At 42.5% G+C, this 16,817-nt stretch overlaps 1 protein-coding gene across 4 annotated transcripts in view; it reads right to left on the bottom strand.

The window, feature by feature from the left end:
- tecpr1a (tectonin beta-propeller repeat containing 1a) overlaps positions 1-16,817 on the bottom strand; it is a 99,293-nt gene that overhangs the window by 58,474 nt on the left and 24,002 nt on the right. For all 4 annotated transcript variants that reach the window (XM_068056576.1, XM_068056573.1, XM_068056574.1 and 1 more), the window contains exons 8-12: positions 12,712-12,813; positions 11,984-12,132; positions 9,978-10,519; positions 8,039-8,184; positions 7,097-7,252 (exon numbers count right to left, since the gene is read on the bottom strand). In XM_068056576.1, the coding sequence (XP_067912677.1) occupies positions 7,097-7,252; positions 8,039-8,184; positions 9,978-10,519; positions 11,984-12,132; positions 12,712-12,813 (1,095 nt within the window). The remainder of the gene's footprint in view (positions 1-7,096; positions 7,253-8,038; positions 8,185-9,977; positions 10,520-11,983; positions 12,133-12,711; positions 12,814-16,817) is intronic.

Here is a 16,817-nt window from a genome sequence, read left to right as displayed (position 1 = left end):
GAGCAACTATTGTAGGAAAATCAGCAGTGTTCATAAAAGGAGGTGCAGCTTTGATAGGTTTATTTAAGTTCATTCTCCATAAACATCTGTTTGTTAAATAATCTGTTTGTTTTGGCTCAATATCGTCCCAAACCAGTTGATTTTCTCTCTCTCTCACCAGCCTATACCTGGGCTAGGTTGCAGCAATAACTAATGAGCCAGCTATTTGGGTCTTCATCACTGTACGTCACTGCTGGGAGAACACACAACTGCAGGCTCTTCAGCCTATCTACTCACAGGATAGTGAGAGGGTCCTTCTTAAGTAGTTTTGTAACTTCTCTTGAGGGTTAAGACAAATTCTTCTTTGCTCGTCTCCCAGGCCACCTGATGACAAGCTCTCCAATTCATGCTGTGCCAAGCCAGGAGGGGGAGATGGTGGCATAGTAGTAATGTCACTGGACTAATAATCCAGAGACCTAGGCCAATGCTTTGGGGACATGGGTTTGAATCCCACCATGGCAGATGGTGAAATCTGAATTCAATTAATAAAACTGGAATTAAAAGCTAGTCTAATGGAGACCATGAAATCATTGTCAATTGTTGTAAAAACCCATCTGGTTCACCAATGTCCTTTAGGGAAGGAAATCTGCTGTCCTTACTTGGTGTGGCCTACAGGTGACTCCAGACCCACCACACACATCTTAACTGCCCTCTGAAATGGCCTAGCAAGCCAGTTGTCAAGGGCAATTAGGGATGGGCAACAAATGCTGGCCTTGCTAGCAATGCCCTCATCCCAGGAAAAAATTAAAAAGCCAGGAGATGTGAGATATGTTAGTGTGGTTTGACCAGACAACTGGTGGCCATTTCTCACAATGGGATGGTGGAGACTGACAACTCTGTGTCCTGTTGGGTTGGGTTGGACGGGGCAGGGTGGGGGGGGGGGTTGGAAAACACAAAAGACAAAAGAATGTGTCTTCTCCACACTACCCTTCCATTATGTCCATTTATTTGCCACTTTCTTGAACAGCAGAACAGCAGGAGGCCCTTCAGTCCCTTGAGCCTGTTCTGCCATTCATTTAGATCATGACTGATTTGTATCTTAACTCCATCTAGCGTCCTTAGTTCATTAAGCCTTAATATCCTGCACCCAATAAAAATCTATCAATTTCACTTTTGAAATTTTCAATTGACCCTCAGCCTCAACAGCTTTTTAGGGGAGACGATTTCAGATTTCCACTACCCTTTGTGTGAATAACTGCTTCCTAACATCACCCCTGAATGGCCCAGCTCTAATTTTAAGGTTTTCATCTCTTTTGATGGCAGAATCAGATTTTCAAAAACATACGAGCCTTTCAAGATAGAAACACCTTATAAAACAAACGGCCCAAAACAGATCTATGGAAATGTTATTCACAGCACAAACCTAAGCTGGATTTTGCTCTTCTGGACTGCCTCAGGAACACATCAGTAACCAGGAAAAACAAAAGCCAAGGTGGAAATAGTTTTTCTAACTGATTTTTTTGCTGATGGCCATGAGTTAGAGGAGGGTTTTAGTACCTCAGATCAAAGCTGCTCTCACTGTATTACTGACAACAAAGAATCACTTTACAAACTACATCCTGGAAGCTATCTTGCCCAACCCCCACCTCACTTGTTTATAATCTGTGACTTTTCTAATATTTGTCAGTTCCGAAGAAGGGTCACTGACCCGAAACGTTAACTCTGCTTCTCTTTCCACAGATGCTGCCAGACCTGCTGAGTGAATCCAGCATTTCTTGTTTTTGTTACAGTATTCAAGCACTGAATTTTGCTTCCAAAATGCCCTCCATGCCTCCCATCCCCATTATTTTTTTTCTTTCCTCGTCCCGAATCTTGGCCATGCCTTGCACAGTCACTCTTTAGTTTAGTTTAGTTTAGTTTAGAGATACAGCACTGAAACAGGCCCTTCGGCCCACCGAGTCTGTGCCGACCATCAACCTCCCATTTATACTAATCCTACACTAACTCCATATTCCTACCACATCCCCACCTGTCCCTATATTTCCCTACCGCCTACCTACACTAGGGACAATTTATAATGGCCAATTAACCTATCAACCTGCAAGTCTTTGGCAAGTGGGAGGAAACCGGAGCACCCGGAGGAAACCCACACAGACACAGGGAGAACTTGCAAACTCCACACAGGCAGTACCCAGAATTGAACCCGGGTCGCTGGAGCTGTGAGGCTGTCGTGCTAACCACTGCGCCACTGTGCCGGCCAAAAATACTAAGTAAGAAAGCTGATGCCTACATTATTTTTTGTCAAACTTCTGGGAATCTAAGGTGTACGGTCAGAGGAGATTTTTCTATCTCTTTACTGGGAAAAAAGCATCTACCCTCTTCTGATGAAAGGTCCTTGACCTGAAACAGTCACTCAATTTCTCTCTACACAGATGGTGACTGATCTGCAGAGTGGTTCCACCATTTTCTGTTTTTATTATCTGTCACTTCTGGTTCCCTTTCCCAGTCTTTTTGTCCACCTTACCCTAAATCTCGGTCTTTCTCTGCCCTCTTGCTAACTCTGTCAGAATCTCCCCCAGTTAGAGGTGTACCATGCTTCATCAAGCTTCTTTGGGAAAGTAACAAAGTACACTTGAGAAAAAGACAGGAAAAGGTGCGAGGAGGATGACAAATATATGCAATTGCAACTTGGGCACTGTCCCAACACTTTACACAGCACAGACAGAGGGCTGAATTTTATTTTAGTGGCCGGGATGAAGAACACAAGAAATAGGAGAAGAAGTAGACCATCTGGCCCATCGAGCCTGCTCTGCCATTCAATACGATCATGGCTGATCTTGGGCTTCAATTCCACTTTCCTGCCTGCTCCCCATATCCCATGATTCCCTGCGAGACCAAACAATCTATCTATCCCAGCCAGAAATGTATTCAATGATGGAGCATCCACAACCCTTTGGGGTAGAGAATTCCAAAGATGCACAATCCTTTGAGTGTAACAATTTCTCCTCATCTCAGTCCTGGATGATTGACCCCTTATCTTGACACTGTGTCCTCGTGTTCTAGATTCCCTGACCAGTGGGAACAATCTCTCAGCTTCTACCCTATCAAGCCCTTTCAGAATCTTGTATGTCTCAATTAGATCGCCTCTCCTCCTTCTAAACTCCAAAGAATATAGGCCCAATTTACTCAGCCTCTCACCATAGGACAACCACCTCATCCCAGGGACCAATTTAGTAAATCTTCGCTGCACTGCCTCCAGTGCAAGTATATCCTTTCTTAAATGTGGAGACCAAAACTGCACACAGTATTCCAGGTGTGGTCTCACCAAAGCCCTGTACAATTATAGCAAGACTTCATTATTCCTGTACTCCAATCCCCTTGCAATAAAGGCCAACATGCCATTTGCCTTCCTAACAGCCTGCTGCACCTGCATGGTAACTTTGTGCGTCCCTTGTACAAGTGCCCCCAAGTCCCTCTGAACATCAACACTTACCAGTTTCATACCTTTTAAAAAATATTCAGCTTTTCTATTTTTATGACAAAAGTGAACTTCACACTTCCCTACATTATACTCCATTTGCCATCTGGTTGCCCACCCACTTAACCTGTCTATATCTCTTTGCAGCCTCTCTATATCCTCCCCGCAGCTTACCTTTCCACAAAGCTTTGTATAATCAGCCAACTTAGATACATTTCTCTCTGTCTCTTCATCCAAGTCATTAACAGAGGGTGTAAATAGCTGAGGCCCCAGCACTGATCCTCACAGCAACCCATTATTCACTGCCTGCTGACTTGAAAATGCCCCATTTATGCCCACTCTCTGCTTCCTGTCTGTTAACCAATTCTCTATCCACGCTAATATATTACCCTAACACCATGAACCCTTTTCTTGCCTATTAATCTTTTATGTGGCACCTTATCAAATGCCTTTGAAAATCCAGGTATACTACAACTACTGGTTCCCCTTTATCTATCCTACTAGTTACATCCTCAAAAAACTCTAATAAATTTGTCAAACAGGATTTCCGTTTAGTAAAATCATGCTGACTTGTTCTAATCATACAGTGCTTTTCCAAGTGCAATATTAAGACTTCTTTAATAATAGTTTCCAGCATCTTCCCAACGACTGATGTTAGGCTAACTGGCCTGTAATTCCTTGTTTTCTCTCTACCTCCTTTCTTGAAAAGCGGCGTAACATTTGCCAACTTCCAATCTGATGGGACTATTCCTGAATCTAAGGAATTCTGGAAAATCATAGCCAGCACATCCAGTATCTCTGCAGCTATCTCTTTTAGATCCCTAGGATATAGGCCATCTGGTCCCAGGGCCTTGTCAGATTTTAGTCCCTCAAGTTTCACCCATACTTTTTCTCAGTCCTGGCGACAGGCCGGAAAGCAGTGGGGTAAACCCCACCTCGGCCATCTGTCAGACCCCCAGCCAAATTCAACAGCGGGCAAACAATTAACTGCCCGCTGTCGGGGATGCTGTCCCATCCCAAGAGACAAGATCCCATCCCAAGAGCTTCCAGCCAATCAAAGGTCTCTCAGCTCAGGAGTCCAAGCAGTACCACTGGGAGCGGTGGCCACTGCTGGTACTGCAGGAAGCCCAGAGCAACAGCCATTGAGGAAGCCCCACAATTAAGGTAAGTGGGGTCGGGCTCGCTGGGACAGCCCTTGCTGCTGGCGGGGGGACACTCCGTGGGCACTCTGTGAGCACAGGGTGCCCGATCTGAAGGGCCACTCCTCCACCCCCAACCTCCACGGAGGCCACCAGTTTTTACTGAGTGGCCTCCCCATGTGGCAGAGGGCCCCACGCCAACTGATAAAATACCAGCAGTGGTGAGAAGAGGCCCTTAAGTGGCTCTGAATTTGCCATTTAAGGGCTTCAATTGGCCTCTGGACAGGAAGGCAGTTGTTGACTTTACCCGCCCTGGTAAAATTTCATTGCGTTGGTAAGGTAACGGGAATATGCTCCACGTTCTCTCACCATTTTATGACCTCCCAGCCCATCCCTAGAAGGCTGGTAATATCCAGCCCACAGTTTCTATAAATAGGTGTGCATCTCCTATGAACCAAACTACTCCCTCTCATATGTGAATTGAATAGGACAATTACAAAGATATACAAGAAACCTATATGGCTTGCACTTCAATAATCAGAACATACAACAAACCCAAACTGTAGTAGTCAGGCTAACAATACTGATCAAATTTATCTACAAAGAAGAATTACACAGAAGCACTGCAGTATTTTATTTGCACAATACTTAAACTGTTACAAAAATAGAATCCAAAATCCTCGCAATGTGTTCCAGTGTTTATTAAGTGAACACAATTTCTTAGAAAGGCATTCCAAACTGCTAAGGGTTATTGAACCAAGGCAGGTAGATGAAATTAAGATATAGATCGACCATGATCTAATTGAATGGCAGGATAGGCTTTAAGGGCTCAATGGTCTCCTCCTGTTCCTATGCTTGCTACTTTCTAAGTTCTAGGCAGAAGCTATGTATCGCATGCTCTGATTGACATGTATTTGGAACCTTTTCACAGAGACCTTGCTGATATGTTAGATGGCAAAGGCTTTCCACAAAGTTCCTTTGGCTGTCTCAGGAAGAAACAGGTAGCCAAACCAAGAAACTAACGATACTAGGAACCCCCATGTTATTGTACAATTCTTTCACGCCTCTGTAGGTAGACTTTTGTTTGAAGATTAAAGATGTTAGACAAACTGTTGACAGGGCATAGAACATGAGAAGATTGAAACATATTGTATGGGCCTCACCCCTGGCCCAGAGCCTAAATGCTACACACTGGCACCTGGCTGGTGTGAAATTTTCTTGATGGTTTAGTAATCAAAAGCAAACAAGCTTCACCTTCTCTAAACACGGTCAGATTTGCACACGTCAACATTTCAAGGCAGCAGTTTCTGAAGTAACCTATAAATGCAAGTGGCGTCCAGCTAAACTAGGTGACCAGCTCCCCCCACCTCCCCAACTCTGGAGCAGTAGATAGCTAAGTATACTGTTTATCCTAAGCACCTATCCCTCTCTGGAGCAGTAGATAGCTAAGTATACTGTTTATCCTAAGCAACAAGACAAAAAAAATCTCTTCTTTAAAAAAAAAAGCCACATTTTCCTGACCACGTTTCGCCCATTGAGGGACTATAGAAAGAGCCACACATGCGTGTCATTGCACGGCTCAAAAAACGAAGGTTAGGACACAAAGTCAGTATTCACTTTGTACAGCTACATGACGCCAATCCTTTACATTGCATTGGTCCCACTATACAAGTCACACAACAGCAAACTAATACAGTGTTCTTTTTTCACTTTTTGAGGCATCATGCTGAATCAAGTGTGATCTTCAAGACAGAACTCGTGGTTTGAAGTTGGATTTTGACTCAAATTTTGCTCAGTATAGGCATGTGGAATGGGGAAGTAACTTCACTGGTGAGACTAAACAGTATAATTCACAAGCAACAAAATTATGGATGAGCTCTGGCCTTGGTCATGACAGATATTTTACTGCTTTTTTGAAATAAAATCTTTACACATAGTGATGTTATTCTTAATAAAAGCGTGGATATGGAATAAGCATCTCAATATTTCTCCAACCACATGTAGTTCACTACCTGCAATCACAGTGCAAATGCAACACTCCTGAATTTGAAGTTCATAATTATTAAAACATAATTCACCCTACAACTGAAGCAGATTTCAAATTTGGGTCAAGTCTAACATGAATAGCTTTTAAAAGGCTTTTTGTTCTAAATAAAAAGTATTTACACCAAGGATAATGCCTCCAGACAAAAAAAATCTTCATATTTATTTTTAAAAAGCATTTATCAGAATAAAAAATGCCATATCACAAATAATTGAAATAACCAATTGTTAATATTTTGAGGCATTTTAGCTTATTTAAATACAATGATTAAAACCGTTCTCCAAATATCTCTATCGCCACTTCACAACATTGAGCTATGTATTGGGATATATGAATTGCCTTTGAAGCAGCCAGGTACATTGAGCAAGCAAAGATCTAGTTCACACCTCCTGTGTTACGCAGTCCCTTTTCCAGTTTGAAGATTACAGAAAGGCAGAAAAGGCAGATAGAACTCACCTTCTTCTCATCGTTGAACGTGTAATAAATGAAAAAGATCCCATCCCGTTTCCCGTCATTGCCTGTAAACTGTTCCAGTGCTACCCTGACATCTATCCATCTGTGCGGCTTCCCATCTCGCCACCACTGCATCGCTCCCTTCTTTACCCACACGGACTAGGTATAACAGAGCAGCAGGGAAAAGAGAACAGTTACAAACATGTTTATCCATCTACAAATAATAGATAACATTCTCACCCTCACCAAAAATTTTAAAACTCCAGCTCACAAAAATGGAAAGTCACCTGCGAATTGTATTGAAATATTCATCTCCTTAGGTGATGTTTTAATGCAACAGTAATTACATCATAACAAGAATCTCTTCTGTACTACAAGAATAACCTTAAGGTTGCATCTCCTGGTGAAACTTCTTTTATAAATTGAGCAAAGAATAAAAGCACAAATCTGGGAGAAGTATTATATTGCAATAATGTAAATGTTCAAGTTCTTCTTGCGTCAGCTGGGGCTCAGTGCTGTCACCTTTAAGTTCAAGCCCCACTCCAGAGACTCAAGCAGCAATCCTGGCTGGCAGTATTGAGGGAGTGCTACAAAGTCAGAGGAGCCAGTTTCCAGATGATACATTAAACTGAGGCCTCGACTACCCCCTCAAGTGGATGTAAATGATCCCACGGCCACTATTTCAAAGAAGAGCAGGGGAATTCTCCGCAGTGTCTTGGCCAATATTCATCCCTCAACCAACATCACTAAAGCAGATTATCTGGTCAGTATCATAATGTTGTTTGAGTTTGCGGTGTTAAAATTGGTTGCAACATTTCCTAAATTATAACAGTAACTGCACTTCAAAAAGTATTTCAAAGGTTGTAAAGCACTTGGGACAGCCTGAGGTCATGAAAGGTGCTATATAAATGCAAATCTTTCTTTACGATGTTAGAAGCAGCTTACCTGCTCCACTGCCTGCTCATAATGTTTAAAATCCTCCAGCTCCCGTTTGGACCGTTCAGTTAACTGATGAACTATCTGCTTCCGCCAAACGGTCTGCTGGGCACAGCAAATGGGCATCGAGAACGACTGCAGAGAGAATGGCTGTCCTGCAAAATCATGGAAACATAACATACAGTGGACCAAATATCTCAAATTTTTGCAATTGTTTTTAATATTTAAGAGTTGAAAAATTACAACATCCTGTCATTACTGCTATCTGAACCAGATTGTAGATGACAAAATAAACCCATTTGAAGAAGATGGGAATGTGAAATGTAATGCTAGCACTAAAGTAGAAATTGAGGATTTAAAAAAATATATTCATAAAATACCAGGTCTGTAATCAAAGCTGTGCTTCTGAACCTCAAGGTTTCATTTTGTGGGACACATTATATTGCCAGATATTTTGGATGGAAGTAGCAGCAGTAATTAGAAGAGTGGTTAGAAGATCGGTATAAAGAAAACCTTCAGTCCATATTAGCTCACCCTCGCGGGGAGGCAGTGGCATGGTTGTACTGTCACTGGACTAACAACCCAGAGACCCAGGGTATTGCTCTGGGGACACGGGTTCGAGTACCACCACAGCAGAAGGTGGAATTTAAATTCAAATAATAAACAAATCTGGAATTAAAAAGCTAGTCTAATGATGGCCATGAAACCATTGTCGATTGTTGTAAAAACCCATCTGGTTCACTAATGTCCTTTAGGGAAGGAAATCTGTTGTCCTTACCTGGTCTGGCCTACATGGGATTCCAGACCCACAGCAATGTGGTTGACTCTTTCTATGCCCGCTGAAATGGCCTAGCAAGCCACTCAATTGGATCTAACCGTTACAAAGTCAATAAGGAATGAAATTGGACTGACCTGGCATTGACCTAGGCACCGGAAACAACAATGGCAAACCCAGCCCTGTCGGCATGGACTGCATTGGTTCAAGAAGGCAGCTCACCACCACCTTCTCAAGGGCAATTAGGGATGAGCAATAAATGCTGGGCTAGCCAGCGACGCCAACATCCCAGGAATGAATAAGAAAAAAATCCATTCAAAGAGACTACAATCCCCACATAGGAACACAGGGGCAGGTGTTGGGCCATTTAGCCCCTTGAAACTGTTCCACTGTTCAATGAGATCATGGCTGATCTGGGACCGAACCCCATATACCTGCCTTTGCCCCATATGCCTTGATACCTTTGGTTAACAAAAATCCGTCACTCAGATTTAAAATGACCAGCTAACCAGCATCAACTGCCATTTGCAGAAGTCAGTTCCAAACTTCTGCTACCCTTTGTGTGCAGAAGTTTTTCTTAACTTCACTCCTGAAATGCCTGGTTCTAATATTTAGGCTATGTCCCCTAGTCCATTATGGTATCCAGTTGTTGCTTAGATGATTCCAGAGATTTTGCTTCCATTACATCAACAAAGAATTTGCTTTCCATCAGTTTCAATTAGTGCCCCTTTTGTCCTACTCTCAGCTAAGTTTGAAGCCATTTCTCAGAATGTTGCCAGACTGGGCATCGATGTAGGTCAGTGAGCACAGTGGGTGATGGGTGAGTGGAACCTGCTGCGAGTTACGATATGGGGCAGCAGAGTTTTGGATGAATTCAGGTTTACAGAAGGTGCAAGGTGGGAGGCTGGCCAAGAGGGCAATTGAATATTTGAGGCTTGAGGCAACAAAAGCGCAGATGAGGGTTTCAGCAGGCGACAAGCTGAAGCACGGATTTTTACCTACTGTACACTATAGTCAATCAATAAAACATGTTCAGGATACGCTGTGACACTGGGGAGAGATAGAGTTACCATCGGCGCATTATACCTATAAGTGCATTAACACTATTATTACAGGCTGTATGTGCTCAGGAGCAGTGTGGACAACAAGAACAACATAAAAGGGATCAACTACCTGACTGAGCAGTGAACCAGTTCAGCTGGGTGTGAGCTTCTACGTCACAACCTCCTCCACTGAGCCAGGCCCAGAGTGGACGCTCATCAGACATATAATGCTCTTCAATTCCGAAAGGATGGGTGCCTACAGAAGAAACACTGGACGTTTCAGCCAGGTCTGAGATTACTGTGTTTGAATCTGAGCAAGTGATGTCCAATTCAGCACCATCCTGCAAAGGATGGCCTCGCTCTGTCAAACACGGAGATCGGGCAACAGATGGTTCAGCAACAGGCCGCATCCATTTTTCTGAAGATGCTTCCATTAAAGGGATGGTCTCAAATACACTTGCAACATGGTCACATTTCTTCTCGATGGCAGGACCGGAAGCAGCAACATCTCCATCTCCAATAGTGTGAGGACAACTCGCACTTTCACCAATTGTTTCAAGAACGCTTTCAGTTTTCTTTGCCAATTTGTCCATTTCTGAGGAGAAATTGACTTCGCTGTTGATGGAAGCTTGAGATGGCAACCTAACGTCATCACCAAAGAAACAGCCAGCGCTAAAATGAAACCAAAAGAGAAAACAAAGTTAAAAGCATTTAAGGATAATTGGCAAAAGAACCAGAGGTGAGATGAGGAAAAACTAATTTATGCAGCCAGTTATTGTGATCTGGAATGCGCTGCCTGATAGGACCGTGGAAGCAGATTCAATAGTAACTTTCAAAAGGGAATTGGATAAATACTTGAAGGGGAAAAGTAGCAGAGCTATGGGGAAAGAGTAGGGGAATGGGACTAATTGGATTGCTCTTTCAAAACAGCAAGCACAAACACAATGGGCCAAATGGCCTCCTTCTGTGCTGTAAGATTCTAAGACATATTATCTAGGATTAAAGAATACTCAATGAATGTGGAAAGGAGCTTTCACTACAGGAATGTGCAGACTCAATTTAAACCTCATTGGTGAAAAGCAGAGAAATGTATTTCATTTTATTAAAACAGCAGGATTTAAAATAGAGACCTGTCACTGGAAAATGACAGACTCTCACACTGCAGGGAATCAAATAGCTGATAATCCTCCAACTTGGAGCTCAGCTTCCAAAAATCAATAAGCCTGAGAAAGCCAGGCCACATGAAAAGTACAGTTACAAGGGAAGGCTTTTGGTTTGTCAGAGTAAGCCGTAACCAGCAGAGGAAGGAATTATTTCAGCAGACAGTGGCTTCTTAAGTATACTGCAGATTTAGTGTTTATTACCCTGTTTTCTGCAGAGGAACAGCTGAACATAATGGAGCATGTGACCAGTGGTGGAAGATGAGTAATCCAGAACTTTACCAGAGATATCAAAGGCACAGCTGCAGTCTCTGTCCATTATCAACCAACCTTTCACAAGGGTAGGGATAAACAGGGAAGGTCCGTGTCTATCAGGAGTAAAACCATACATATGTAGACAGTAGTAGACTATGGGACTCATAACAAGTAGTTCATGCGTCAATGGGTAACGTGCCAGAGATGATAGGGTATTACAATTGCTCACTTTCTCAGAATTGTGAGATGGGTGTTTCAGGTGGCTAAAGGATTTGATAGGGCAGATATAGAGAGAAACTATCTCCTCCGGTGTGAAGGAGTCCAGAACAAGGGGGCATAACCTTAAAATTAGAGCCACACCATTCAGAGGTGATGTCAGGAAGCAGTTCTTCACACAAAGGGTATTGGCAATCTGGAACTCTCTCCTCCAAAATGATGTCAAGGCTGGGGGTGAATCGAAAAAGTCAAAGACTGTGATGAATAGATTTTTTTACTGGTAAGGATATTAAGGGTTACGGAACCAAGGCAGGTGTCTGGAGTTATGATACAGATTAGCTGTTATCTAACTGAATAGCAGAACAGGCGCAAGGGGCTGAATGGCCTCCTCCTGTTCCTATGTTGATTCCTATAAGTGATTATCGTTAACTTTGCAACATTTAAGTGGCAATTGTAAAATAAAAAGTGAGCACATGCTGTCAATCTTTTTTATGGGTTCCTGTACCTTGCAAGACTGGTAGCACTGCCCGTACGAGAAGCTCGGTCATGCTCTCTGTTCACTACTATTACTTTCCAAGCCTTTCCACTATATTCAGTAGGTGTCACTCCATGACGAAAGTAGATATTACGGTCTTCATAACCAATTCCCCACACCTTGGGTTAGCACAGGAAAGAAATGAGATGTAAGTAGCTCACAGCACAGCTTGTTGTCCAGTTTAATTTTGGCCCAATCTGCAACTCAAAGCATTTGGTATGGTATCATATTGACAGGTGAAATACAAAGCTGAACTGAATACAATTATAGCCTTGAGCAGCCCTCACAACAACCCTACCAAAAGGAATTGATCAAAGATTGTTTTCAAGATCATTTTAAAAAGGATTTAGGAATAAAATAGAGTAACTAAATGGTGCTGTAAATGAAAATGGGGAAGATTAAAACATAAAACAAAACTGCATTATTAAAATGCATTTGTTTTCTAAAATAGCAGAAAATAGCTTTGGGCTAGTTTAGAGCTTTAGTTGTATATTGTTTTATGTTTGCGCTAAAAATACTATTGAGTGCGCTGTCAGTAGTTCTGCTGGCATGGCATAATCACTGTGATACTGTGGCAACAATATGAATACCTGTGAAACAAATAATTTCCAAATAATGAGTGGTTTTCTTAAGACCAATATTCAACTGGTCTTAAAACCAGAGCGCTGTCAAAAACAGAGATAGAGCATTCTTCATACCTGATCATTTAATCCCACATTCACCATCACCATCTCTATATTCATACAAATCCAACCTGTTCCCACAGGGTTCTCAGAGCAGACACCTCTTCGAAACCAGACCTAGTGACAACAAAACACAACTTGCAAAGTTACAATGCCACACTCAAAATTATGAGGGGTTTTGATGGTGTAGATAAAGAGAAACTGTTTCCACTGGCAGGAGGATTGGTAACCGGATTTAAGATAATTGGCAAAAGAACCAGAGAGGAGATGAGGAGAATTTTTTTTTAATTCAGCAATTTGTTATGATCTGGAATTCCTGTAAGAGTGGTGTGAGCAGATTTAATAGTAACTTTCAAAAGGGTATTGGATAAATAGTTGAAAAGTAAAAATTTGCAGGGGAAAGAACAGAGAAGTGGAATTAATTGGGTAGCTCTTTCAAAAGGGCCAGCACAGACATGATGGGTCGAATGGCTTCCTTCTGTGCTGTATGATTCTATGATTAATACTTCTCAGTGATATAGAACAGCTATTCTTAAAGCAAATTGTTTCTCTTTCCTTTGCAATTTTCATATCTATACAGTCTATGTAAAATAACAACTTGCATTTATACAGCACCTTTAACATAGTGAAACATCCCAAGGCACTTCACAGGATCATTATCAAACAAAATCTGACATTGAGCCACATAAGGAGATATTAGGTCAGGTGAACAAAAGCTTGGACAAAGAGGTAGGTTTTAAGAAGTGTCTTAAAGGAGAGAGAGGCGGAAAGGTTTAGGACAGAAATTCCAGACTTTAGGAACTAGGCTGCCAATGTTGAGGTGAGGAAAGTTAGGGATTCTCAAGAGGCCAGAATTAGATGTGTGCAGATATCTTGGAGGAGGCTACAGAGATAGGGAAGGGGTGACGCCAGAGAGGAATTTGAAAACAAAGATGAGAATTTTAAAATAAAGGTGTCGCTGCTTGGGGCGTCAATACAGATCAGCAAGCACCACAGTGATTGGTGAACGGGACTTGGTGTGAGTCAGAATATAAACTCCAACAATAATAGAATAAAATAGGCTACAACTTAGGATAACACTCTCTGCCTGAGAGTACGGCTGAAATCCAGTGAAAGTAGGACCAAACTAGGAGCAGAAACCAAGATATATCAAAGTCTGACTATATCAAATTATTCATGAGCTCCCATGGTCTTTGATGTATAAAGACTGCACTGCATGATTGGTTCTACTTTGTAGTCTATTTCCTTCTATTAGTCTTTTAATAATTTATTGAAAACACATTTTTTTCAACATGAATTTATTATGACATAAATTTGGTTCTAGAGCAATGGGAAACTGATAAGTCACCCAAGACTGCAACAGAGAAGAGAGAGATTCCAAGAGGTACTTGAGACACAGTCAAACAAGTTTTGAACATGGATTGAAAATCAAACAGTGTCAATGGGAATCAGAAAGAGGACATCCAAAAATTGATTTTAGATGAGTGGGCAACATGGAAATAGAGTAAGTAGATAAAATTATTTTATTTTAGTTTTTAACCATGTGCCTGTTTTTCATGTAGACAGAGCTGCTCATTATTCTGCCATTAACACTCTCTCTGGACTAATGCTTTGTCTTTCACCACAAGCATTAACACACTCTTTGCCTTTGCCCCATGACAGCTTTGTTATTTAATCGCTCCTGCCCTATCACACACCATCCTTGTTGTTCTCTTCCCCACCAACTCCCCCCACCCCTTCACTTGCTTAAAACCTAATTATTTTCTAACCTTTGCCAGTTCTGATGAAAGGTTACAGACCTGAAACTTTAACTCTGCTTCTCTCCCCACAGACGTTGCCTGACTTTTCCAGCACTTTCTATTTTTATTTCATATTTCTAGCATCTACAGTATTTTGCTTTTTTTTGAAAATATTATTTTCTTGGATTACATTTAATGGACAAGGCAAAAAATAAGTTACACGGAGGAAAGCAATTTCAGAAGATGTATTCAGCAACAAAAACAACAAATATTTATATAGCCCCTTTAACATAGTCCCAAGGAATTTCATAGGAGTGTTATCAAACAAAATTTGACATCAAGCCACATAAGGAGATATTAGGGCAGATGACAAAATGCTTGGTCAAAGAGGTAGCTTTTAAGTAGAGTCTGAAAGGAGGAGAGAGAGGTAGAGAGATGGAGAGGAAATAGGCAGTCTTAGTGATGCCGCCGATATGTGGTCAGAAAGTCATCTTGGGGTCAATATGGCACAAAGATTGCAAACAGTCTAGTTCAGCCTTTTACACTTGCCAGGGAGCAGAATGGAGTTGGTGGCTAGGGAACAGATTTTGTGGTGGGGACCGAAGACAATGGCTTTGGTCTTCCCAATATTTTCATATACCACAAAATCAAGCGACAGGTTTGGAGGCAGGAAGAGCATCTCAGTCGGGTGGGATGGTGGCGGGGGGGCCTGTTTCTGCATGTGATGCGCAGCAGGAAAAACCATGCAGGCTGCTTGCTGGCTCTGGAGTGGATGGGAGGGGGGCGGTGTGTGGTGGTAGTGTCCCTCATTAAAAGGCATTTAGTGCCTGAACGAGGGATCTGGCATCGGGAACGAGGAGGGGGCGCTGAGAGAACCTCCTTGCCCTTGCTGCCACCTCCTCCCCCGTGACCACCACCCTGCGAGACCCCTCCCGCCCTGATCTGCCTGTGACCTGGGTCCAGCGCCACTCCTGGGCTTCGGGTGGGTGCTCCACTGGCAGATGCCACTAGAGCTGCCAGCGTCTAATTGGCTGGCAACTCTCAGAGGGTGGTTCTTCCATCACCAGGGTCCTTGATCCCACGGAAGGCTCACCACTGTCCAGTTAAGTGCCTAATTGGCACTAGATTTGGCAGGTCTCCCATAGAAGAGGCGGCATGGGGTTCTCGGTATCGGTTTTGCCGGACGTTAAAACCCCCATCGTCAGATAAAATCCTGGCCAAGAAGTCTGACTCAAGAGAGGGCCCATGAACTGGCAGAGACCAGAGAGCAAAATGAAAATCAGAACAATACTGTAGATGCAGTATTCCAGTGGCAAGGAAAGGTTATTGAGTATTGTTACTTTCTGGAAAAGCATTTTTTTTTTTAATTCATTCACGGGTGTCACTGATAAGGCCCACATTTATTGCCCATCCTTTCTTGACCTTGAGAAGGTGGTGTTGAACCACCTTCTTGAATATAATACAGTGGCTTGCTAGGCTTTCACAGGGTAGTTAAGAGTCAACCACATTACTGTGGGTCTGGAGTTACATATAGGCAAATTTCCTTTGCTAAAGGACAAGGGAAGCAGATGAGTTTGTATGACAATCTGGTAATCATTACTGATACTAGCATTTTACTCCATATTTTATTGAATTAATTAAATTTAAATTCCCCAGCTGGGGTTTGAACTCATGTCTTTGGATCGTTAGTCAAGGCTTCTGGTTTACCAGCCCATTAACATAACCACTATAGCTGCCGTACCCCATTATCACATCTATTATCAGCAGAAGACAAAGGACGTGGTTAGATGATGTGATGGAATCAGCAGGTACAATATCTGGGAATGATATTATCCACCCTTGCATAGACCAGAAAGTATGGAGTGCACCGATCACCAATCTCCACAGCAGAAAAGCCACATGGAGTGAGAACAAACATGAACCCAATTTTTGAAGCAAATGTGCACAGTAAACACTTTCATTACTCATTTTAAGGTTGCAGCCGTGGCTTAGTGATAGCACTCTTACCTCTGAGTCAGAATAGACGTGGGCACAAAATCTTGGCTGACACTACCAGTGCAATTCTGTGTGACTGCTGCACTGATAGAGATGCCATCTTTTGGGTGCGACGTTAAACCAAGGTTCCATCTGCCCCCTCAGGTGGATGTAAAAGATTCCATTGCACTATTTCGAAGAAGAGCAGGGGAGTTCTCCCCAGTGTCATGGAGAATGTTTATCCCTCCACCAAAATCACTAAATCAGATGATTTGATCATTATCTAACTGGTGTTTCTGGGAGTTTGCTGTGCACAAATTGGCTGCCGCATTTCCTACATTGCAACAGTAACTACATCATTGGCTGTGAAGCAGCTGAGACACAACCCGAGTTCGGTTTTAGGATGGG

Source organism: Heterodontus francisci, chromosome 24 (assembly GCF_036365525.1).
Source record: "Heterodontus francisci isolate sHetFra1 chromosome 24, sHetFra1.hap1, whole genome shotgun sequence".
In the NCBI taxonomy this organism is placed as follows: Eukaryota; Metazoa; Chordata; class Chondrichthyes; order Heterodontiformes; family Heterodontidae; genus Heterodontus; species Heterodontus francisci.
This window is presented reverse-complemented; position numbering and strand designations above follow the sequence as displayed.